At 37.6% G+C, this 24,142-nt stretch overlaps 1 protein-coding gene across 6 annotated transcripts in view; it reads left to right on the forward strand.

The window, feature by feature from the left end:
- SLC4A4 (solute carrier family 4 member 4) overlaps positions 1-24,142 on the forward strand; it is a 327,443-nt gene that overhangs the window by 114,851 nt on the left and 188,450 nt on the right. For all 6 annotated transcript variants that reach the window (XM_045858122.1, XM_045858123.1, XM_045858124.1 and 3 more), the window contains one exon: positions 20,448-20,583. In XM_045858122.1, coding sequence (XP_045714078.1) covers positions 20,448-20,583 — 136 coding nt within the window. The remainder of the gene's footprint in view (positions 1-20,447; positions 20,584-24,142) is intronic.

The following is a 24,142-nucleotide window of genomic DNA, read 5'->3' on the forward strand; positions in this document are numbered from 1 at the left end:
ACCCTGATCTTACGCAGTGTTATACGTCAATTGTATCTCAATACAGCTGGGGAAAAATGGGGCTCAGAGAAGTTAAATAATTTACCCAATGTCACATAACTAGTACATGATGGAGCTGGAGTTTGGGTCTCTGAGCATAGAAAGAGTACAGTAGTTAGTAGTGTGGGATTTAGAGTTAAGATTTCAGTTCCGCTTGTATCCCTCACTAGCTGTGTAACCTTAGGCAAGTGACTTGACCTCTCTAAACTTTTAGAATGAGCTACTTCAGAGGACTCTTCTGAAAATTAAATTGCAAATATGCATGCCTTTAACATGGTCTGACATAGTATATATGCAATAACCCCTGTCTACGAGGGTTTACTATGTTAAATGAGAAAGGAGGCATAAAGGTGAAATGTGAACAAAATTTTATATGCTATAATATATGGTAAAATGCAAACTCATGTGGTTTTAGCAAAGGAGAAGACTACTGTGGTGCATGTGCATGCTAGACAGAATGTTGCATTGGGGCTAGGGTATACCAGCTCTTTTCTTACCTTTGCCAGGAGCATCCTGTGAATCTTAGTGCAAGTTATCTCACTTGTTTCCCTCTTTCTGTGCTTCATTTGTTCATTCACTAATGAAGAACCTACTGAGAGACAGCACTGTGTCCCGGCACACTGTACTGGAGTCTAGCTGGTAGAGAAGGACCTAACACATGCTCCCTGTTCCCAAATGGGCCATGAACTTACAACCTAATGGGAGGAGAGGCAGACATATGAAGACTTAATAATAATGCAGCAAGAAAAGTGACATACTAGTGCTTGAGAGACACACATACACAGAGTAGTGATTAATTCTGTCTGGAGTCTGAGGCAGTTTATGAAAGAGGTGACAATTGAATTAAGTAGTGAAGATGAGAAAGGACCCTGTCTTGTTCATCTTTGTATTAATATTTCCCAAAGCACTGAGTGCAGTGCCAAACACATAGTGAGCCTGCAGTAGTGGATTAGATACTGATTCACAAGCCTGACTTGTTCTGAAGATCTATTTCTTCCTATGTGTCCTGTAACAGCTCTTCCAACTCTGTCAAACACAGTTTAAGCCCATAATCTACTCTCACTGTCAGTACATGGGTTGGTTAAAAGCAGAGGCTCTGAAGTTAGTCTTCCTGGTTTTGGTTCCTTTCTCTACCGCTTACTGGCTCTTTGACCTTGGACAGGTTACTTAACTTCTCTTTGCTTCTGTTTCCTCATCTATAAAAGGAGACTAATAATGGTACCTAGTATTATTAAATGGAAAAAAATTAGCTGCAAAGAACTTAGATTGGGGACTAAGTATTAAGCATAGCAGTCATCTTCTATTAGCAATTTTTATTTTATTTGCATATATATTTGCCCTAATTTCATTTATCCAGTGCCTCCTCACAAATACTGTTACTTGCAGAAATAATATTTTTTTCTGTATATTTTCTGATTGACAGGGGACAAACAGGGAAGGTGACTTATTTTAGGAAGAAAGTTGCTTATTCATGGCCTGCTCTTGCTTTAAAGTACTAATCCTAAGGTCCTGGCTAATGCCACAGGAATTCACTGGGTTTTGCTAATTGCAAATCATGCTTCTTGGTGGCCCCTTTAATTGCTAAAATGACCTCCAGATTCTGATATTTCTTCACACTTTATTAATAGTTAACAAACTGCTTAATACATAGCAGGAAAGCCAAGTAAGCCTGAAGCGTTTAGAAAATGGCATGTGAATTAGTTGTAAACTGTTTCAGTAAACATTAATGGGTGGCAATTACTTAAAGTGATTGCCTAAGTTTCATTAAAGTATTTAAAAGAAAAATATGTGCTTACCATATTTTTTGGACTCTTCCCCTGCCCAAATTTGGGAGGAATAATGGTTGTTAATGCTGCTGTTGAGTTCTGTTTAATTTATATCAGTGACATATTATGTTATTTATGATATTAAATATTTTACCACATTTTTGCTTCAAAAATTTTTTTCCTACTTTCCTCCTCTAAAACCTTGGTGTGTCTTATGGTCCAAAAATACAGTGATTCTATTTTAATTATAAGGAACTTATTGGGATAGCTTTAATCTAGGGTTTGCCAAACCAGTCTAATTCATGACCTCACCTGGGTATCTTTTAAAAACACAGATTCCTAACTCACCCCACCTCCCTCAGACCTCCTGATATGGAGAAGCCTGATCATGTGTTTTTTAATGGCCTCAGGTGAATCTGATGGTCAGGTAATACTGTTTAGTTTAGAAGTCTGCTTTAGATTTTGCCGTCAACAATTGGAAAAACACTAGTTACCACGGGTTAGTAGGGGTGAATGTGGAATGAGAGTAGCTGAGAAAATGGAAGTCTGCAAAGTTTGGGTTCCCTTCCTAAACTATAAACATCAGCAGCAACACCATTTGCTGGGCTATGGCAGTAAATGCTATAGATAGATCTGCCACAAACTTTTTTTTTTTAGGTAGGTGAAGAGTATGGATGAAAATAAGGTGGTCTTATCAAGAGGTTGTCTGATAAGTGGAAGTGGTGCATTTGTGAAGAGTTGCAAAACTGCCAAGTACACTTTTAAAGCAAGGTAGCCTAACCACAGATTATTGGAAACGAATAGAAGCAGGCAGCTAGCTACATTCTCAAGGTGTGTGCAGCCCAGAAAACAGATGCAGAGGTGCCCAGAACAGTCAGCGTGTCACAGCTGTACAGATGTATTCATTGTTGTAAGAACTGCTGAATACTTTCCCTCCTCCTTCCCACCCCGGACCCCCAACTGTGACATGACCTAAATGTTTTCCAAAATACACACCTGGTTTTCCCACTTCCTGCTTGAAGCCCTCAAAGCTTCCCTATTGGTACTATAGGATTAACGTCTAAATGCCTTATCAAAGTATATAGGGCCATTCAGGATGATTTATCTCATATCTGTTTTTATAGTCTTCTCTTCCTTCTCTTACCACGTTTTCATGCTCTGTGCTCCCGCCACAATGAATTGTGTAGGCTTCCAAAGTATGTTAAGGAAAAAACATTATTCTGTTATAGCCCCTGGCATATTGCCTAGTAGGGGTGCAGTACACAGTAGGGGCTCAATAAATTTATTAGATGAATGAATAAATCAATAGTACTTAACTCAATTACTGTAATTATCTGTTTACATGTGGGATTTTCCCTTGTGACATGTGAGCTGACCCAGAGCTCTAAAGTGTGTGCACAGTTTCTGGGACATCATAGATAACTTATTGCAAATTTAATGAATTAATAGCTGGATTGGATCACAGGCTATAGATCTTTGTGTATTTATGGTCAACCTCTAGTTATCCATGCTACTGAAGAGAGCTTGGATAAGATAAACATATTAAATAGTACTGTGTTTGACTTTCCTGGAATGTATAAAATTATCAAGCCAAACTGACTATCTGAATCTTGAGAGAGTGGAAATTTGGCTGACTTTCCAGGTTCCTCCCTTCTCCATGGAATTTCTTACTTTACTCTGTATTCCCTGTCCAACAGCATGAAACCTACGACTCATGTGAATTTCACAGGTTTAGTCAGAGCTGACCTGTCTAAAATCACTGTCTCAACAGTTCACACCTCATCAAGGTGGGGAAGGCAAGTAAGGGATTTGAACTGTACAATGACTTTGGCTTAGTTGGGTTTACCAGGAAGACAAATATAGGCAAGAGGTATTGAATAGTCACTAAATTACTTTTTCATAGTCAGTTTAGTCAGGATGGGAAACTAAAAAGAATGGATGAGAGTAGCTCATAGTCACCTGGGTGAGTGCTGAGCTGGGCAAGGCCGTGGTGTAGATGCTGATTTAGAGTTTCTTCAACAGAGGCCAAGAAAACTTCTTCTCAGACTGGGCTCAAGATGCTCCCAGGGTTAGCTGGTGTAAAGTACAGGATAAATATGTTTGCCCAAAGCATCACTTTTACTTGGCTATTTGAAAAGAAATATTTTTATAATAAAATAAACATAGAGCTATGAATTTGGAATGCAAAACTTGTGAGTTTTTAAAGTTTAAGGACAAATCATGGAGATATACAGAGATATTTTGAAGCTGGGTGAATGCCTTGATGGTCCCCTCCGATTAAAATTTGGAAGAATGTGCACATTAGCTAGAGAATTGGTTTGTAATATGGAAGATTTAATGACTATGACATAGAAAATTTTAAATATAGTACATATTTAAAGGACAAAGCCCTTTAAATTCTTAGCTTTTGACTTCATCTCTGTGGATGTTGATGTTCTCTCTCACCACTTCTTGGGCATAAGAGACAGTGGTACCATATTCAGCTTCATTTGTTGTGTGAGAAACCAGTTGGGACCCAAATCTTCAGACAGAGAGAAAGAAGGACAGATGCCTTCCTGCTTTTGAGAACAAGTTAAATCAGGAACTGCTTTAGAGACAGTTGGAGGTAGTATACTGCTGGCAATTCCAAAGCATTTAAAAAACAAAAGTTATGGTCATTAATTTTTGAAGCCACAAAAGCATGAATCAACATTACAGCAGTGTCAGTATCTCAGTAGGAACTGGTTTCAACTGATCTGTGGCAGCAAAATAAACGTTTGCAGATTGTTTTGACAGAATGTCTTCCACTGGGCTTCAATTTATTTGCCAGCAGCCTTTACTTTTGAGACAGAGTTGCTGTACTTGAAATAGAGAAGAAAATCCTTCTGTTGAACATTTCTGGACCTCAGCAAATAACTCTTATTTGCAGCATTTGAGATGTAGGTCTGCAAATGTTTTCAGTAAGAACTGAGTGTGTTGCTAAGAGTTGTGCCCCTAAACAGATGTTTGACATGTTTCACTGTGGTGCAGATTAGGGAAATGGGTCCATAAAACAAAGTGGTCAGCTGGGCACTGTGGTGGTACAGGCCATTTTAAAACACAGATGAGATCTGTTTTGAAAATTCTCTAGACAGGGTTGTGAAAGGGAGAGGTACTTCTTCAGCTAATCTACTGAATTACTGTTAGCATTTATTGTCCCTTGACAGTTAGACAGTCTTAAAATTGTAACACTCCTTGGCTGATTTTTATGGGATATATATATTTTTAACTTCCAAATGTTTGTGTGAGTGTATAGATGCACTGTTAGTTGATTTTTTTTCTTATTTTCCTGTGTACATGCAATCCTAGTTTATTCCCTGGAATGACATCTCTTTTTATGTTTTGAAAGTTGTCTGATGAGTTTGAAGAGAATAATTTTCTGAAGCAATCACATCCATTTTATACAACACTCTACTTGTATGTGTGTGTTTCCATGCATTTCACCTTACTCTTAAACAGATCTGTAGTCCTCAAAGTTAAAACTGACAAGTTTATAGACTAAGTTGTTAGAAATCTGGAATGAATTTAGACAGCTCTTAAAGTCACTTGTAATCAGAGGAAAATGAATTTATGGTGTAGAATGGATGGCTTGTTGAAAAGAAAAGGAGTAATGGCTTGGACCCAACCTTAGTGCAGGAAAAGTTCAGCTCTCATTGGAGGGCATTTGGTAATGTATAATGCTTGGTTCTGTTAAAGAGAAAAATAAACATTGTTATTATCAAGATTCTAACATGCCTCACTTTCAAAGAGTTCAAGTCAATGGCCAGATATGTTTTTGAGATATGGGCTCTTAAAGGTGCCCTTATTCAGAAATACAGTAGAAACAGAAGTAAAGGGGGAAGCGCACTATAATAGAGAGAGTGGACTTCATGGTCAGCCAAATCTGTGTAACTAACTGCATTCTGAGTCTGGAACTCTTAGAGCTCCTCATTGCTCAATTTGTAATCTGGGTAATGTATGTGACCTCCTTGAGCATGTTTCATTTAAGAAGCTAGAGATTGTAACCCTTAGGTTATAGGAGTGTTCTTAAAAAAGAGATATGTCCTTAGTAAGTGCTAGTTATTGGTGGATGTTCTTATTAAGCAATATTTCCAATCAAGTCTCCTAACTCATGCAAATATTACAATTTAAACTGCTTGGCTGGAAAAAATAGAAAGCAAGCTAAGACTGTCTTCAATAAACCCATATTAGTGATCAATTGATAAAAAAATAATGAAACCTTGTGATAATGGAAAATAGAAGTATACATTTTGGAAGAAAATAGTTTGCCTACTATGTGATTATATCCCCAAAGAGATTGTAAGTCACATTATTGTACTCAAAGTCTTTGATTATTTTAAATTGTAGTAATTCATGATAGGAGAGAAACTCACTTCTGCAGTAAACTTGATTTCAGCATGTGAAAGAATACAGTTTTGAGGGGACTCAGCTCCAGACATACTAATTTCATAGGCAAATTAGCCAATTGGTATTCATGGAAGGACATAACCATGCAGGCATTTCAGAAAAATTGTAATTACAGTTGATGATTCTGAAGTGACTTCTTGGATGTAGCCATCTTTATTACTTGCATGAATCACTCTGTAGGAAAAAAATTTGTATCAGCTGATTCAATGTCCAAATAAAATTTTAATATTTAGGCATATTTTATATTATTGACCAAAAAAACCATTAGAAGTTGACTTTTAGAATTTTGTTTGGGGGGTTTATTTAGCTGAGATCTCAAGTAGACGGCATTTTCAGGTGCATTTGAAAGTAGGATCACATGAATATAACATAAAAACTGGGCATTGGCCCAGTTTCTCTTTGAGTATGCAATGTAGAAGTTCAGAGTTTATTTAATACTACAATTTATTTTTATGTAAACTAGTAATGGAATTTGTAAAAATATTTGGGCTCTTGATTTGAAAATTTAAGACTTTTTTTAGGAACATGGTTAAGAGCTGATTTACACTTTATTTTAAGATGAGTTTTGTTCTACTGTAGTATAGACTCACACTTCCTAAAATCTCTACTCGGCAAGAGCAGAAACTGGGTGGCCGTATCTTAGGGCAGAACAATTTTGATGTGTGTATATTTTGGGTACAGCTCAGGGATAACCAATGTTGTTCCATATTCACTGAGTATCTCGTGTTGCTGATTGTATATTAGTTTTAAGACAGAGAGTACTTGAGGAAAAGTAGATGGTTGGCAATAAAACCTGTGAATGAAAGCTTGTCCTCTACATGAAATTTTCATGTTTATTTCAGTAAGTCACCCTTGTGCATAACTTAGTTCTTTCACCACATATTCTTATCTGTGAACCATCATGCACACCTTTCCCTTTCTGTCTCTGTAAATTCTCATCTTTAATGACATGCTTTATTCTTCTTTCGGTGAAGTCTCAGCCTTTAATCATCTTAAAAACTCAGTGCTTACTCAGTCTCTGGAGTTGGTTATGTGCCTTTACCTCTTAAGGTCACTTTAACTAGGTTTATTTTTGGCGCCACACTTGATAAAATCATTAAAAAGGAAGAGCAAATATCTTGATTCATTGTGCAACTTCTTTATGTAGTGGTGTCTAAATACTCCTAGTTAGTGCTCACTACCCATCTTTAGCTAAATAAGGAAAAGAATATTGCTAAGAATTAGTTTTCCCTCTAAGAATTTCAAATTCAGTTGTTTCAATACTTGCATTTGAAAACTTGTTTGTGTTGCTTCTTAAAAGAAATGTGAGAACAAAAGTGACAGGATGAATAGTTCACCGGTTTAGCATTTAATATCAGAGCACTGTCTTGTGTTTCTGAGTGGATTTTTGTAAGCCAGAAGAGAACTCAATTTCACCATCCATGGGTGAGCCTTATAATCTCTTCACTCTTCTTATTGTTATTATATGTCAACCAGATGTGGAAACTACCCCAGTCAGGGGTAGAAGGGGATTTGCTCAGTTAGAGCCGGAGCTGAGCACAAGATCTAGGTCTTAGAATTCTGACTCCATCTCTCTACCCATGGTTACTGTTTACTCAGGGTCGAGTTGTCTCCAGAAGAACATTCTGTGTGCTATCACTAGATAAGATAAGAGGTGGAGAACTCCATGTGAATGATGAATGCTCCTTAAGCTATAAAGATCCATTTCCCCCGAGGATGTGAGAATCAGCTGCTGCAAACCCTTCATTGATCTCTGGCCGACATATCAGCTAGGTTTGGAGGGAATTTGTATCTTACATGAGTTTTTCCTAAATTTTTTTGAGAACCGCTTTCTCCCAGCACACTCACAAACATCTGTACTTCTTTAGTCCATTTTCACATTATTAGATAACTTGAGTATTTATGTTTTATATTTGCTTTGACCTTTAGGTCTACTGACAGTCAACATCGGGTTGCCTTTATGTCAGTCCTGACTCTCTTAACCTGGTAACTTGACCTCAGTTTTTTACCCTCATCTTTTTAGGTCAGCTGTTGATACTTTCTGGCTTTGGCATCTGTACCTTTCCTTCTTCCTATTGATTTTGGCTTATTGAGTTTTTCAGGCTCTGAGCACCTTCCATTGCCTTAATAGGAGCTCCCTGTCTCATTCTTTATATCCCTCTGTATCTGAGTCCCATCTTTCCTACATAAGAAAGGTGGCAGAAGGATTTGGACCTTTTTCAGGTGAATACCCAGTCTCTGCCTTATATGGTTACTAAAGCATTTTACAAACACAGTTCTAGGAAAGATAGATTTGAGCTTATATAGATCTTAAAAAGTATTGGAAAGAGACAAATGTATTTCTAAGCTAGCCCCCACTGATGCATGATGGATCTAAAGAAGGAGTTGCCTGAGAAGGGTAAGGAACTTTAAGTTTTATGATTGACATTTAGTTAATTGGACATTCTGTAGCCAATTAAGGAATGGCCATGCCTTACACATTACCACAAGCCTTAGAAGTGCCTAAATACTTTGTCTGTTCTTTCTGAACAGGAGGCTATTAATAACAGATCTCTTTTGAAGTGGCATTCATTTACCTACCCCCTGGTGAACTGAGGTTATCTCCAGATGACTTGAAGTGTTATACATAGGCTTTTTATATAAGGGATTAAGAAATACTGGCTGGAAAGATTATAGTGAAACATTCTTTTGAAAAGGGTGACTTGTTTACTTTTGTTGGTATTGCTCTGTGAAATACATGGATTGTTCACAGTATACTTTAATAAAAATCAAAATCCCTGATCAGCCCACATGTACTCTCTGATTTGTGTTTCCCATCAGCTGAATGTGGTTTACCTACATGGATACTTTAGAAGAAAGTTTATTTCTGTCACAAATTGATGCTCTTCTACTCTAAAATATGGTTCTAAAAACTTAGCAGACCCATTTTGTTGTTTATTGGAAATAATTTAGCAAATATGTATTGAAAACTTGGGAAGATATGTAATGAAATGAAATCAAAGCTTTACTTGTTTCCTTTAATTTGTCTCTTGTCACTCATGTGCCATTTCTCAAGTAGCTGAACTCAGGTTTTACAAGTGGTCTTTCAGATGCTGGCCTGGGTTTGGGGCCTTTGTGTCCAGTGACATGTGTTACTGGTTGGCTTCCCCAATGCAGAGTTTTTTGGGTGGATAAAACTAGGCAAATGAGCAGTCTGCTGTCTGAGAACAGTGAAACCATAAATGTCAGGTAGGCAGTGTTAGAGGACCTGTTGTGTATGTTTTTCTTTGCAGAGAATGTAAATTAGCTTCAGAGAGGTTGGGGATTATGGGCACTGGTCTCGGACCCTTCATTCAGAGCAGACTTAGAAGGGCAGAAAAAGTAAAAACGTATTGTGGAATCTTGTTGCCATTTTTATATTATGTTCACAGTTACATCAAAATCTTTAGAATGGTGATATATCTTTGGGGAATTTTTTTTTATTTAAAGAAAGAACCAGCATTTGTAATGTTTCCTGGATGTTTCCAGTCCCCCACCCTCCCCTTTTAATGGGATTATATTTTGAATCACATTTTTCAATATTGCTAACCAGGAAAAGATGGGTAGACTGTTTGGCAATGTGGAGATGAAGTCAGAAGTCCTAAAGGTTCTTTAAGGGTTGGTGCCTTTATGTTTGAATGAGTTTTGACAGAGAGTCTACAGGAAGGAGGAAGTCCTTTGTGTGTGGAGGCATCTAATGGCAGCATCAGCACAGTAATTTTGACACTACTATTGCATCATTAAATTCAGCTGCTTCGTATAGAAAACCATTGCACTTGAGAAAAGGCTGTAGAGTTTATTTTTGGAGCCTTGAAGTTTTCCTAATGTTGATGAGAATTGAGTCTGACTTCAGAAACCTCAGGGTATAAATTGTGCTGATAATTGTTCTGAGTTGAACCTGGAGAAAATGCTGATGTGTTCACTCTTAAGCAGAGTGATTCATCATATAAACCTTATCATGGACAAGTCTGGCAGAGCAAAGAGAAGTGAGGTAGAGAGAAATTAAAGGAAAATGGAAATGGAGGTTATGACATACATTAGGAACTTTTACATCTTTACCATCTTAATTAATGGGTGAGTTTCTATTTACAGAAAGCATCTTGTTTTTCCACACCACATGCATGGAGCCCCTGACCCCACCCCCTTTGTTATGTGCTCATGGGATTATTTTTAGACCTGTGTAGATGCTCAGTCTGTTAGCTTTCAGCATCATAGCCAGTCCTATCAGGGGTGTGCAACCTGTGTCCCACAGGCTGCATGCATCCCAGGATGACTACGAATGGGGCCCAACACAAAATCGTAAATTTACTTAAAACATTATGAGACTTCTCTGTGATTACATGTTGCAGTGTATTTAATGTGTGGCCCAAGGCAGTTCTTCTTCTTCCAGTGTGGCCCAGAGATACCAAAAGGTTGGATACCCCTGTATGGTTTTGTAATAGGGTAGTGACACTACCGTGCTGGGCCCTGTTGACAGTGTTATAATGTGGTACCCTTTCTAAGTGGATTTGCAGAGACAGGGCATCAACAATGGTACGGGGCCAAAAGGATGAGTATGAGTGAAACACCTGTTGGAGATGAGCAAATACCTGGGAGGTAGATTTATCGGGGGGGTGGGAGGAGATGTAGTCTTGTGATGTGCAACTGGGGCAGGAATCAGTGAAATTTGGTTATTACTGTTTCTGTGAGCCCATTTCTCTCCTAAAGGCTTGTGAATACCATGCAAACCTGGATTAAACAAAGTAGGAAAAATGATATTGTGGAAGGTAAAGTCTAGAAGAAAAGTAAAAAAGTTTATTTTCATCATTTGTTCATTTAGTTGCTGCATTAGTTCATGCTGCCATAAGAAAATACCATAGACTGGGTGGCTTAAACATATAAATTTATGTAAGTAAATATACATTTATTTCTTATTGTTCCAGGGGCTCAGAAGTCCAAGATCAAGGTGCCAGGCAGTTTGGTTCCCTGGTGAGGGTCCACTTCTTGACTTATAAATGGCATACTTGTCACTGTGTCCTCACACAGTGGAGAGAAGGAGGAAGCAAGCTCTGGTGTCTCCTATTACGAGGGCACCAGTGCCACTATGAGGGTCCTACCCTTGTTACTTCATCTAAACCTAAGTACCATCCAGGGGCCTCATCTCTAAATCCCATCTCATTTGGGGTTGGGGTTTTTATATATAGATTTTCTGGACGACAGTCCGTAATTGTTACTTATAGGTCATCGTTGAGGTAGGTAGCTAAACTCCAAAATGACTGATATGAATTTAATTTCTCTATGATAGAGACTCTTGAAATATTGAAATAACATTTCAATCAGCTGACCAAAAAGTCTTTGAGCCAATGTTTTCCCAATACAGCATGCCCTGGAATTTTATAGACAAAATTTAATTGACTGGTAGAACATAACTGGGACTGTTTATTGGTGAATGGTTTAGTAGTATTTTGAAACAAACACATATTAATGCCACTGACAGCCTGGTTTTAATTCTTCCATCCCTCTGTATTGGCCAAGATTATGAAGGAATTATTTGGGGGAATTCAAGGGCTATCGCCTTTTTATTCTAAAGAATTCTGAGTACCTTACAGATATGACCTGAGTCCTGATAACTTCTTTGTAATGTAAACTATAGGTAAAATATTTTTTCAGCACTTTGAAGATGAAAGGCTAAGACAGATATTTCCCAAAAGTGTCTCAGAAAGTTTCAATTTTTATTACCTCTTGCTGAAAGTGAACTCATTCTGCTCCTAAGTAAGATAGTCTGATGGTGTTCTGAAATCCAGATCTTAGTGCTGTTGGCCCTTTATAGCTGAATAATAATGTTGTAGCATATTTATGATAATTGTGATAATTGGCAGCTTTTCGTGTGTGGGAGCCTATTAATACATGGATACCTAAGTGTTTTTTTTAAAATTATCTATCTTAATGAATGCTGTTTTGCTATTTTAATGTCTTAGCTAATTTGAAACAGAAAAGGTAACCAATTTACCTGTCTAGAATCTGCCGGCACATAAATCAGTAGTCATTTTCTGGGTTTGTTGTGGGAGCAGTAGGTTAAAGCGTGGAGAAGGTCTGAATGACTTGTCCAGGTCTCTCCAAGGAAACTTGGGTGCTATATAAACACGTTCTTCAGTGCCATTACTTTGAAGATGCCAGTACCTCTTCAAAGATGTATTGGATGGCCAATACAAGTTACCTTTACTTTAACCACTAAAATGGAATCACATACATGAATATCAGGACTCTTTTGGTTGCAAGTGACAAAAAAAATCAGCTCAGACTACGTTAAACTAGAAAGAATCACACGTATGTTTGAAAAGTAACTGACTTCAGGCGTGGCTGAATCTAAATGCTTACATGATAGCATTAGGAACCTGCCTCTGCCTTGGCTCTAAGGTCTTCCATGTTTACTTTGTCCTTAGGGCTACAGGATGGCTGTCTGCACTCATCTGCTTCTATCTATTTAGCACCTTAGCATAAAGTGAAATTTGTTTCCAGGAAGTTCCAACAAAAGGCTGACACTTATTCACTCTGATTGGCCTAGGTTAGGTAAATTGTTCATTCAGAGAGTAAGTGCTGTGGCCAAGAGTTGTGATATTCTTATTGCATAGACCTGTATGACAGGGGCTGGATTCAGCCTCAGTGAATCTGTAGGTATAAAGATGGGTCTCCAAAGGCAAATGGGATGCTGTTATCAGAAAAGGGGATTAGGTTGCTCAGGGGCAAGAGTACCAGATAGTCATTACAGTGTGTGTGTGTGTTTTAAAGGTTTATATGTATGTGTGTGTATGCATATTTCTATTATATATATGAGATTTTATTATTATTTTTCATTTCTTACAGTTATGAATGTGCAAATGACTTTTGAGGATTATATACATATATTTAAGTCTATTTATAGATACTACAGTGGTCTAATAATTAGAGAAATTGTGGGAGCCTTAACAACTGTGGCATCAACCTACCAACTGTATCTCAGAATGAAGAAGTGAAATGAATACTTAAAATGATAACTATGTATACCAGTTGATGGCAGCACATTAATAACAACAAAATAAATAGTTATTTCATTTCACACTTTGGTTTGAGAGCTAAGACTTTACCAAATGGTGGACTTTGTCAGGAGAAAATACCAAATCCAGAATCCCCATTTAACCCGCAGTAGTAAATTTGCATATAAACTTATCATGCTCAGTTTGAATTGTTCATCATGATCATTATTTTTATTGAAAACAATTTTTTTCTTGGTAGCCTGCAGGGTGGCCACAGTGGGATGCTTCCCAGACCGAGAAGAAAAGGGCACTCTCACAAAGTGCCGTATGCTGGGTAATGAACCGAACTCAGTCATTTAGTTTAGGACTATTTCATATGCCATTATGATTTCTGCCTCTTCTGGAATCCAGTATGTTTCTTTTTGTACTGTTCATGTGGTAATCTGAATTTTTGTTTTTTGAATGTGAAATCGTTCATTAGAGTGTGGTGACTAAGAAATGGGCTTGGACATTAATATGAGTAGGTTTGAAGTCATAGGCCTTACTTGTGTGGTCTTGGGGAAGTCCTTAGCCTCTTAATATTCAGTAGAGTAATATGAGAGGAGAATAATAATAGATATTTCATTGGCTTATGATATACATGGAAAGTACTTAACAGCACAATGATTCAGAAATGTTAGTTATTGCTTATTACATGTTTATTCATGGTACTTTTCCTATCATATGCTATTTTACCATTTACAAGTTCTTTGAGGACAGGGAACTTTTCTTAAACATGTTTTGTGTTCTTTTAAGAAATACTGTAGTGTATTGCATCTACTAAAAACTAGTAAATATTAAGTTACAAGATGAAAGTGCAGAACTATCCTTTAATTCATGCGAAGCCTCCAGGTTTCTATTTTGTCACACCATGTCATCTTCCCACTGCACTTCCAAGCAGGCAGAAGAAAGAAGCAGAAAAAGATTTCTTGTGAGAAACTGGGGCAGCATGTATATTACTCAGTTTTTAATTCATTGTCTTATTTTTTTTTACCCATTCTTTTTGTGTAACTTTACTGTGCATTGAATTGGCACTAACAATCGTGGAAGTCAGGGATGCACCAGTTGATTGGCTTAACCAAGGTGCAAAGACCAAGGATAGCAGTGGGTACCACACAGAACAGCGGGCACTGAGTGTCTTCGTAGAAGCGCAGATTGAACGTTGTGGTCCCTCAGGTGGGAAGGATTGAATCAAGCAGAAGAACATCGCTTACCTGAAGTGTTTATTCTTTTATTTGTACCTTACTCAACATTGAATAGCGACTGTATTTTGGTCACTGTGCAGCTAAGACAAAGATGAATAAAGACAGTTTTTAAAATTTAGTTTTCACTTCAGGGTTCGTGATGTGAGCTTCCTTTCGCAAATGGTTACATTTTTATGCACTTGAAAATGTCTGAGTTTATTGAGCCATGTCTAGTTCTTTATTATTCAAAGTGACTGTTGGGTGCCTGGTACTAGGTAGGTCTTTAAGGGGAGTACATAAAACACCGACCCTGTCAGCCAGGACCTTGGTGGTCTATTTGGAGAGAAAAGTCACATCTACAAAAGTTAGGCAGTCATGAGCCAGCTGTATGTTTGGTGGTGCTAAAAGTAAGCAATTCAGACACAAAGTATTGTTATGGTTTAAATAAAGGAGAGACACATTTCTGTGAATTGTTAACATAGGTTATTGGAAAAAATGGAATTTTCATCTGGGCCTTAGCAACTGAGTCAGAGTTCTAGAGGAAAGAAAAGAATAATCTAGTCAGGAAAAATGAAGAAAAAAATTTTGAAAATGAACAGGTATATTCTGTCAGAAGACACTTCTGAGTTGCTGAGGAAGACAAGGTTGGGCACACAACTTGGAGCCAGAGTGACATGAGAGGCAAACTGAGAGTCGACCGTCTGCTAGCCAGGCGTGGCAGAGAGGGTTCTCCTCACACACCATTTCTGACTGAGGGAAGTGGCTGCGCTGAGGCTGAGCTCAGGCTCAGCAGGAATGAATGTGATGCCGTGTAAGTGATGTCTTCTGTAAGTGCTGGTCATGGGAGTGGTATGGACTGCATTCCTGCCACACACTTGCCTTCCTTGTTAGCAGTGGGGACTTTGGAGCCCTGGGCCTCCCCAAGCTCTGCAGACCATCACAGCCTTACTCTGCAGGTGAACACTGGCCAGGATGACCGCATCAGTGCAGGCCCTCCAGGAAATTCTACAGCTACTCAAAAAGTAAATAAGTGAAAAAATAAATAAAAACCGAAACACATTTTAACCAAAAAACAGAATTAAAAACAAGTCAAGGCTGATGAGAGGCATTAACTTGACTTTGATCTACAAGTCTTGTATTGCCAAATTTGATTGGATTAATTTGAAGGTTTTCTCTCTCTCCCTCATTTTATCTGTCCCTGTCACCCTCTCTCATTTTTCTCCAGGTTTTTTTTTTATGATGAAACTAAGTTAGTTATTACTTAGAATCATGATCTATTCATCATAATGCAAGTTGATTTTCTGATGTTCCCCACTCCCAGGTATTAAAGTAAGGCCATTAAGGGTTTCATTATTTTCCCCTTGTTCTTTTATTGGCTGCTTCCCAGAACATAGGTAATCTTTGTGTTCTCATTACTGAAGCTACCTAATTCATTGAAGTAACACATGCAGAATTGTTGGCTTTTTTCCTTACTGCCTCATATATTTTCAACATATAGGGGCTCTCAAGGCCAGTATCTGTGAGATTTTTCTTTCTTAGAACCTAGGCAGGTTTTATTAGTAAGGAACAGCAACTTCCAAACTAATTGAAGCCTTGTATATAACTAGTATATAATGATGATCATCATTCCATTTTTCACATGGGGAACTTGAGACACTAAGATTAATTAGCTTGTCTTAGGTCACACTGCAGATAAGTAGCAGAGTTGGGATTTAAACACGGGCAGTTTGGCTCAAGTCTGTCTCTTCACTCTCAATGCATTGCTGTCTAGTGTTTTTAGCTCATTTAACCTTTCAGTCAAAAGTTATGGGAAAAATGAATTCTTGATTTACTTCGTTAGGGGTGCTCTCACTGTGCTTATCTATGTGTTAAGAATGATCTTAGAAATTGGGAAGGGTATTTTGCCAGTCACAGAGGATGCCCCTCCCTTAGGTGGATATTTACAATACAATTGTTGTAGCCTCTTACGTACTTCTAATTCCTGGGGAAGCTTGGAGGAACAACTTAGGAAAGGAATTTACTAGAGTATTAAACTAGTTTATGACAGGATTTTGGATTTAGTCCCAAAGGGATTGTTATATTGGCTGCTCAGAGGTTGTATTTAATAAATAAGACAACTTAAGAATGGTGCTTAGACATGGTGCCCGGAGAGGGAGACTTGAAGGTCATGTGTCACCCTTCTTCCATTCCATTTTGCAGATGTCACAGGAGAATTGTTGTCTGACAAGCAGTGAGTTGTGTTTTCCTAACTCAAGGACGCCGGACTTCAGAGTGACGCTCTGTGCATTAGAGCTGAGCAGAGATATGTGCTGTCTGGAGAGGAAATTCTGTTATTTAAGCAGGAGAAACATTTATTCTTCTCTGTTAGAGGTGGGGACATATCCACATCACATCTTTCAGAAATGGACAAAACATTGAATCTCTAAACAGACTTTCCCTTTCAAAAGCTAGTTCTAACTAAGGAATCTTTGATGTTGAATGTTGATGAAAAGTTAGTCAAATTTGTGATTGTCAGTTTCAGAACCATTGTGATCAGTAACTCCACTATACTCTTCAGAAGTATTATACAGATTCCAAAATCTGACTGTCATTTTTAGCTCTCCCCTTAATATTTTTATGCTGTCCCTGATCCTCTAAGATGATCACATGTCCTGTTTCTTGACTGGAACAGCACTGCAAATGTTTTTGCACCAAGTTTTGGAACTTGATTTTAGATGTTTTTCTCCTGGAGATATTGAAAAATTTCAAAACCCTTTTTTTCCCCTAATATGTTTTACAGAAGTAAAACATATTGTATCCTGGTATACTATGTATTCAATTACCTTATTTTAATGTTTTGCAAACACAGGTCATAGATTTTTTTTGTATGCTGTTTAATTTAATTAATCAATTAATTAATTGATGCTTATTTTCCCTCCTATAAACTTGATAGCAGGGATCTTTTTGTCTAGGTCTTTATCTTCAGACCCTGAAGCAAAGCCTACTAGAGCACAGAGAGTCCTCGGTAACTGTTGCTGAGTGAATACATGAATGAATTGTGCCCACTTCAGAACTGACAGGAAAATGAAAGGGAGAAAATGGAAGCCCTAAAAATAAAAATTCGAAAGATATCTATATAGGCAGTTCTTGCTTTTGAAGGACCATAAAAATAACTATGTAAGCTGAAGTTATGCAAAACCTAATAATTGGAAAAGTTACTATTGTTCTTTGACTTTTAATTTTTTTTTACTGGATTATTAAACTCTAGCTGTTGGCTAGAAAGGCATAAGAAAATAAAAGAGTAGTAAAACTAATGTTTATTTAGTACATGCAACTTTTTAAAAACATTAGAAACATTAGGATTAAAGTGGTTGATTCCTTTGTAAAAGCTCCTCAGAAGTAGTTTGAATAGTGCTTGCTTCCTTGCTGTCATACAACAAACGAAATGGAATGAGCATCTTTTCTGTGCCCGAATTGTCACATGCCTCTCTAATTTGGATCAACTTCTCATATTTTATCGTTTGTGCTTTCTGTGTCCAGAAATGTCTGAGTTCCTTTTTTTTTTTTTTTCCGCCAGCCTCACCTCCTCCATTCTGGGACATCATAATCATTTTCTAACCACCACTTTCCTTGTTTATGTTGACCAGTATGCCTTCACTAAGTTCCTCCACTGTATATCTAGAGTATCTCAAATGGCCAAAGGCAGCATTGTCTGCATTTCCATGATCAGCTGGGTCTTCTGTAACTCCATTTACATTGTACTGCAGATTTCACTACCAGTGTCATCACGTTTTGTTTCTGTGCTGTGCTTTCATCTTTGTTGGCTATTTTCCTCTTTTGAGTATCCATGTTGCATGAATTTATCATTGGGTAGTAAGAAGGCAATGCAACCACACACTTTGCTATCTATATGTGAACTGGATGACAAATGTGTAGTGACCAATCACTGTCAGACTTTGAAAGGTGCTGAAGAGGTAGCAGTGAAGTTTGTACTTCATATAATTACTCACAGTTCATAAACCATGCTAACTAAAATTTTTTACTGTGTTGTTAGGGGTCTAGTATTATTTAACTAAACTGTGGTAATTGAAATTTATACACATTGGAACCACGCAAAGTGAGGATCTCCTCAATTCCAGGCTGTTTTATGTGTATATGTGTATTTTTCTTTCCTAAAGCGAAATCACTTTATGTATATGAATTTGCAGTTTCATTTGTTTATTTAAAATTATGTGACATATGCAGCAAAAAACCAATAATCTCGACTTCATGTTTTATGACTACATGGCATTATATTGAAGAGTATACTATAGTTTATTTAACCAGTCTTTTTTTTCTGGACATTTTGACTTTTTCTATTGTGCTCGGTTATAAATAGTGCTGTAGTGGTCACCTCTGTTGCTAAATCTTTGAAGTAATGACTACTATTATTTGAAATGTATGTCTTTATAGTGATAGGGTTACTAGCTCACTGGACACATACACTTTTAAAACAATTCCATATCCTTCCAAATTTCCCTTTAGAGAGAGATGTTCCCTGTTAGGCTTCTATCAGTGACATAAATTTCCTAAACCATTGCTGATGTTAGACATTATCATTCTTTTTAACTTTTGCCATTTTGATAGGTAAAACATGTAACTTATTTTAATGATTACTATTTATTACTAGGTAGGTTGAATATTTTTATGGGTTTATTTGTAGTAAATATATTTTGATCTATGGAATTTTATTCTTGTCCTATATGAATAGTTTTCAGGTGGTAGGGATTTTTCTTTTTTTAGGTTGTTTGAGTCCATATATTCCTACATATTTATCTGTATGTATACACACACACGTATATGTATCTTTGTACTTGAACTGCATTCATATGTATATATTATTCTTAGTTTTACCTATGGATTACAAAAAGTGTCTGTGTGTTTTTAGTTTTATAACATGACAATAAGTTTACTTTCTTTTTACTTTTAATTTTTTAAGATTTTATGTATTTATTTTTAGGGAGAGGGAAAGGGAAGGAGAAAAAGAGGGAGAGAAACAGTGATGTATAAGAGAAACATTGATCGGGTGCCTCTCACATGAGCCCCAACAGAGCACTGGCCTGCAGCCCAGGCATGTGCTCTGACAGGGAATTGAACTGGCAGACTTTCACATTGCGGGACAGTGCCCAACAAACTGAGCCACATTGATCAGGGTGAACATCAGTTTCTAAATGCTATCCTTTAAAAAAAAAAGAAGAAAAAGAGAAAAGTAATCTATGACTTGGAGGACATGCTAGTTAATTTTTCATTACATTATTTTTTTCAGCAGATGGGGTCAAAAGGAGCTAGTAGAGTGTTTAATTATGTGCTTGAGCATGTTGGAATTTTCCCCCCTCAGGTGTACAATGTTTTACTTGGGCTTGTTTTTCAAATGCACTGAAGCGTGACTAAATATTTTCGGGTACTGCCATTATATAAAGAAGAGGCCCCGTCTTGTTAAATATTCATTCATCATCTTTGCAGTTAGCCAGTTATGAGCAGTGAGGAGCCTTGGAGGGTATGGGCATTAGACATTGGACAGAGGGAGGGTGGGGAGGAGGCGGCACCTGGGAGAAACTCAGGATTGGGGTGCTCTGTTGCCCCCTCCCACTGTTGTAGAAAAATAATTGGATCAAGCTGGTCTCTGTCTAATAGTTTGGGGTGGGTCATAAGTGGAAAAGGAGGGAAGGTCATGAGGTTGGACCTCAGCTCATCTGAGGGCTAAAAGTTCCTTGTCACACACCACAAAGAAATGGAGTGCTGTCTTGCTGGACAGTAGTGGAGAGCTGAGATACAGTTTAGAACCAAGGGAATAGAGAAGGGCTTTGATTTCTTTTTGTCTTTTGTCTGGGGATAAGCAAGGAAGATGTCCAATGAAAGTGTGGAAGGGAAACCCAACAGCTTTGGGGACAGAGGAAGAGCTCGGAGCTCCACTTTCCTCAGGGTTGTGCAGCCAGTGTTTAACCGCAGTATTTTCACTTCTGCAGTCTCTCCAGCCGCAGAACGCATCCGATTCATCTTGGGCGAGGAGGATGACAGCCCAGCCCCTCCTCAGCTCTTCACCGAACTGGATGAGCTGCTGGCTGTGGATGGGCAGGAGATGGAGTGGAAGGAGACAGCGAGGTGAGGAACGGTTGATGTGTGCAGTACTGACCTGGGGGAACAAGGGTGGGCAAGATAGCAGAGCCTGTGAGTGCACACCTTTCTCTAAACTTGGCACTCTGAATAACCAGCGAGTGTGATGTTGGTTGGGTTAAGAAATAACACAATTCTTTTTCTCCTCTTTCACATTGACATGGATGCAGGACACCGTTTATTTCACTGCTGGAACATTATTTCAATGATCTGTGTTGTTATAATTTTAACCTTTATAAGGAATTAGGAGTGAGTCTCCATCCATATACTACTTAGTGATGAAATATTTTAGAGGTAAACTCAGGAACCCCAACATGATAACCTAGAGGTATGTGTCCACAGTCTCCCCATGTCAAAGTATCTTGTGAGATTATGTTTGATTTATTACCCATTTCTTGCTAGGAGGGGGTTTGCAAAGACAGTAACTGGTGCCCACAAGCTTGCTATTATTCCAAGTAGAAACTTGTCAGCTTTTAAACATCCAATGAAAGTATGCAGAAGTTTCATCTGAGTTTGGAGTTTAGAGACCCGAGTTCAGTTTCAAACTGTTACCTCTAGCTGGAAAACACTTAGTTTCTCAGGACTTTGATTTAATTATCAATAGAGTAGATAATAATGCCTACTGCATATAATATATGTATGCTTTATAAAATATGAAATATATGTAAATATAATATAGATGTCTAAATACATCATGTATAGGTATAATATATGTCTAAATACATATGTAGGTATATATGGATACTTTTTGTAAATTGTTAAGCACTAAACAAATATCTAAGTTTTCATTAATTTCACAATAACAGCTTTTTTTGTTTCTACATACATAGTTAGTTACATACTCCACACTAAATCTTTGATGACCTATAACAATTATGTAAGATGAAGACTTTTTTGTTTTTTAAATATATTTTATTGGTTATGCCATTACAGTTATTCATGTTCTATCCTTTATTGCCCTCTGCCCTGCACGTTCCCTTCTACCTCCATGGGTCATACATACAAGTTCTTTGGCTTCTACATTTCCTATACTATTCTTAACTCCCCCTGTCTGTTTTCTACCTAGCATTTATGCTATTTATTCTTTGTACCTTTTCCCCTCCCACTCCCCCAATGATAATCCTCCATGTGATCTCCATTTCTGTGTTCTAGTTGTTTGCTTAGTTTTTTTTTTTAAGGTTCGGTTGTTAATAGGTGTGAGTTTGTTGTCATTTTACTGTTCATATTTTTTATCTTTTTCTTAGATAAGTCCCTTCAACATCTCATGTGATAAGGGGTGGGTGATGATGAATTCCTTTAACTTGACCTTATCCGGGAAGCACTTTATCTGCCCTTCCATTCTAAGTGATAGTTTTGCTGGGTAGGGTAATCTTGGATGTAGGTCCTTGCCTTTCATGACTTCAACTACTTCTTCCTAGCTCCTCCTTGCATGCAAGGTTTCTTTTGAGTAATCAGCTGATAGTCTAATGGGAACTCCTTTGTAGGTACCTGTCTTCTTTTCTCTTGCTGCTCTTAAGATTCTCTCTTTATCTTTCATGTAAGATGCAGATTTGATATAATGCAGTTATATCATTGATCATTTGATATAATGATCATATATCAATGATATAACTGACATATCAGTTATCAATGATATAACTGATATGTCAGTTATATCATTGGTTTCTCATTGTCATCATTACATGGAAATTCAATGTATTTCACTTTTATAAAAAGAATGATGTTAGATATGCCTTTTATAGTCTGTAATTTAATTCAAATCAATTAAATTGAACCAGTATATTTTGAATGCACAGTATATGTCAGGTACTGTTTTAGATACTGAGAATACAGAAGTAAGTATTTTTATTATTTACCCTTCTAGGGCCTCATTTCATGATGTAGTCATTGTCTCTTACTCCGTCTCTCAGTACCAGTTACCTGGGTATTTGAAGTCCTCCATAAAGTATACTTCTAGCTCATAAAACTTCCTGCAAAAGAAGGCTTTTGAAGTGAAAACTTTTACTAGTTCCTCCCTTTCATTCTTTCTTTTCTTTCTTTCTAACAGACAAAGAGAGAGAGTTGCCTTGGCGCATTAAGTGTTGGGCAGATTTTGGTCAAGTCTTGGCTTTGCTACTAACTAGCTGTTTAACTTTGGGCAAGTCATATGGTCATGTAGTCTTCTGGAGACTGAGTTTTCTGTTCTATCAAATGAGGGTCATACTGGGTTGCATCCTCTCTAACATCATGCATATTTTACAGCTCTAAAATTTTATCTCTGTGCATATAATGATGTACACTATGTGTAAGTATGTTTCTGACTAGCTGTGACTAGAAGACTCTCATTTTTATCTTAAAGTTCTGTGCAAGTACCTATATAGATTAGAATTCAGGTGTGTCATTCAGTTTTTCTTTCAGTCAAGTGAAGATTACACTTTATTTTATATGACCTGTGGTTCCCCCAAATGTGGAAAGATCATAACGGTTCACTGCGTAGGTAGTAAACATGGAGAGAGATGGATATACTGTTTTCCTTTAAGGCTATTAAAGGTTAAGGTGGTCTTGAATTCTTTGCTGTCCTTAAAGGCTATATCTCTGTGTAAGCAACATGTCATTTTGGTGGTGCCTTTGGTCCCTGAGAGACTGTAGCTCTGGAGAAGAAGTGTGGTGGGCGTATGCCATGGGTCAGGGGAAGCTGCCCGGGAGAAACATGCTTACACATAGTCTGCTCTCTATAACTTCTCCTGTATAGGACTTGCCACAGTGACTATTAGTTAATTAATCAATCATGTAGGTGATATTACTGTTTTGAATTTGTCTCCCTCATTATACTGCTTCATCTGAAGGCAAGGACCACCATGTCTGTCTTTCACTACCATGTCCCCAATGCCTCATGGTACCTGGTACATAATGGGTGGTCAGTAGTATTTCTTGAGTGTGATTAGTTGAAAACTGATTGCTTTAGAAACAAGTATTCTCTATATAATACTTTCTTAGAAGTATTACTTGACCAAAGTTGAAGTTCTGTGATAATCCACTTCTGATTGATAGACAGCTAGATGACAGACCCAAGGTACCCAGCACACCACTGAGAAAGCCCAAAAGAGGACTGTGCTTGATATTTTGAACTAATTCTTCAATATGCTGATGCCATCTGCTTTTAGGTCTCTAGGCCAGACCTCTTGCCTTATTTGATTGAAAACAAGTGATTGCCTGACTAATAAGCATCTCAAAATAACATGCCTAGAACTGATCTTTTAAAAAAAAATTTTAATTGTTGTTCAAGTACAGTTGTCTCCATTTTTCTCCCCACCCCGGCCATGCCCACCTTCTACCCTTGATCCTACCCCGCTTTGGTTTTGTCCATCTGTCTTTTATATATGTTCCTGAATACCCTTACCCCTTTCTCCCCCATTATCCCTTCTCTCCTCCCCTCTGGTTACTGTCAGTTTGTTTTTAATTTCAACATCTCTGGTTATATTTTGCTTGCTTGTTTGTTTTTTGATTAGATTCCACTTATAGGTGAGATCATATGGTATTTGTCTTTCATCGCCTTGCTTATTTCACT

The sequence above is a fragment of the Phyllostomus hastatus genome, unplaced genomic scaffold, assembly GCF_019186645.2.
Source record: "Phyllostomus hastatus isolate PE091 unplaced genomic scaffold, TTU_PhHast_1.1 phas_scaffold_1674, whole genome shotgun sequence".
Taxonomy (NCBI): domain Eukaryota; kingdom Metazoa; phylum Chordata; class Mammalia; order Chiroptera; family Phyllostomidae; genus Phyllostomus; species Phyllostomus hastatus.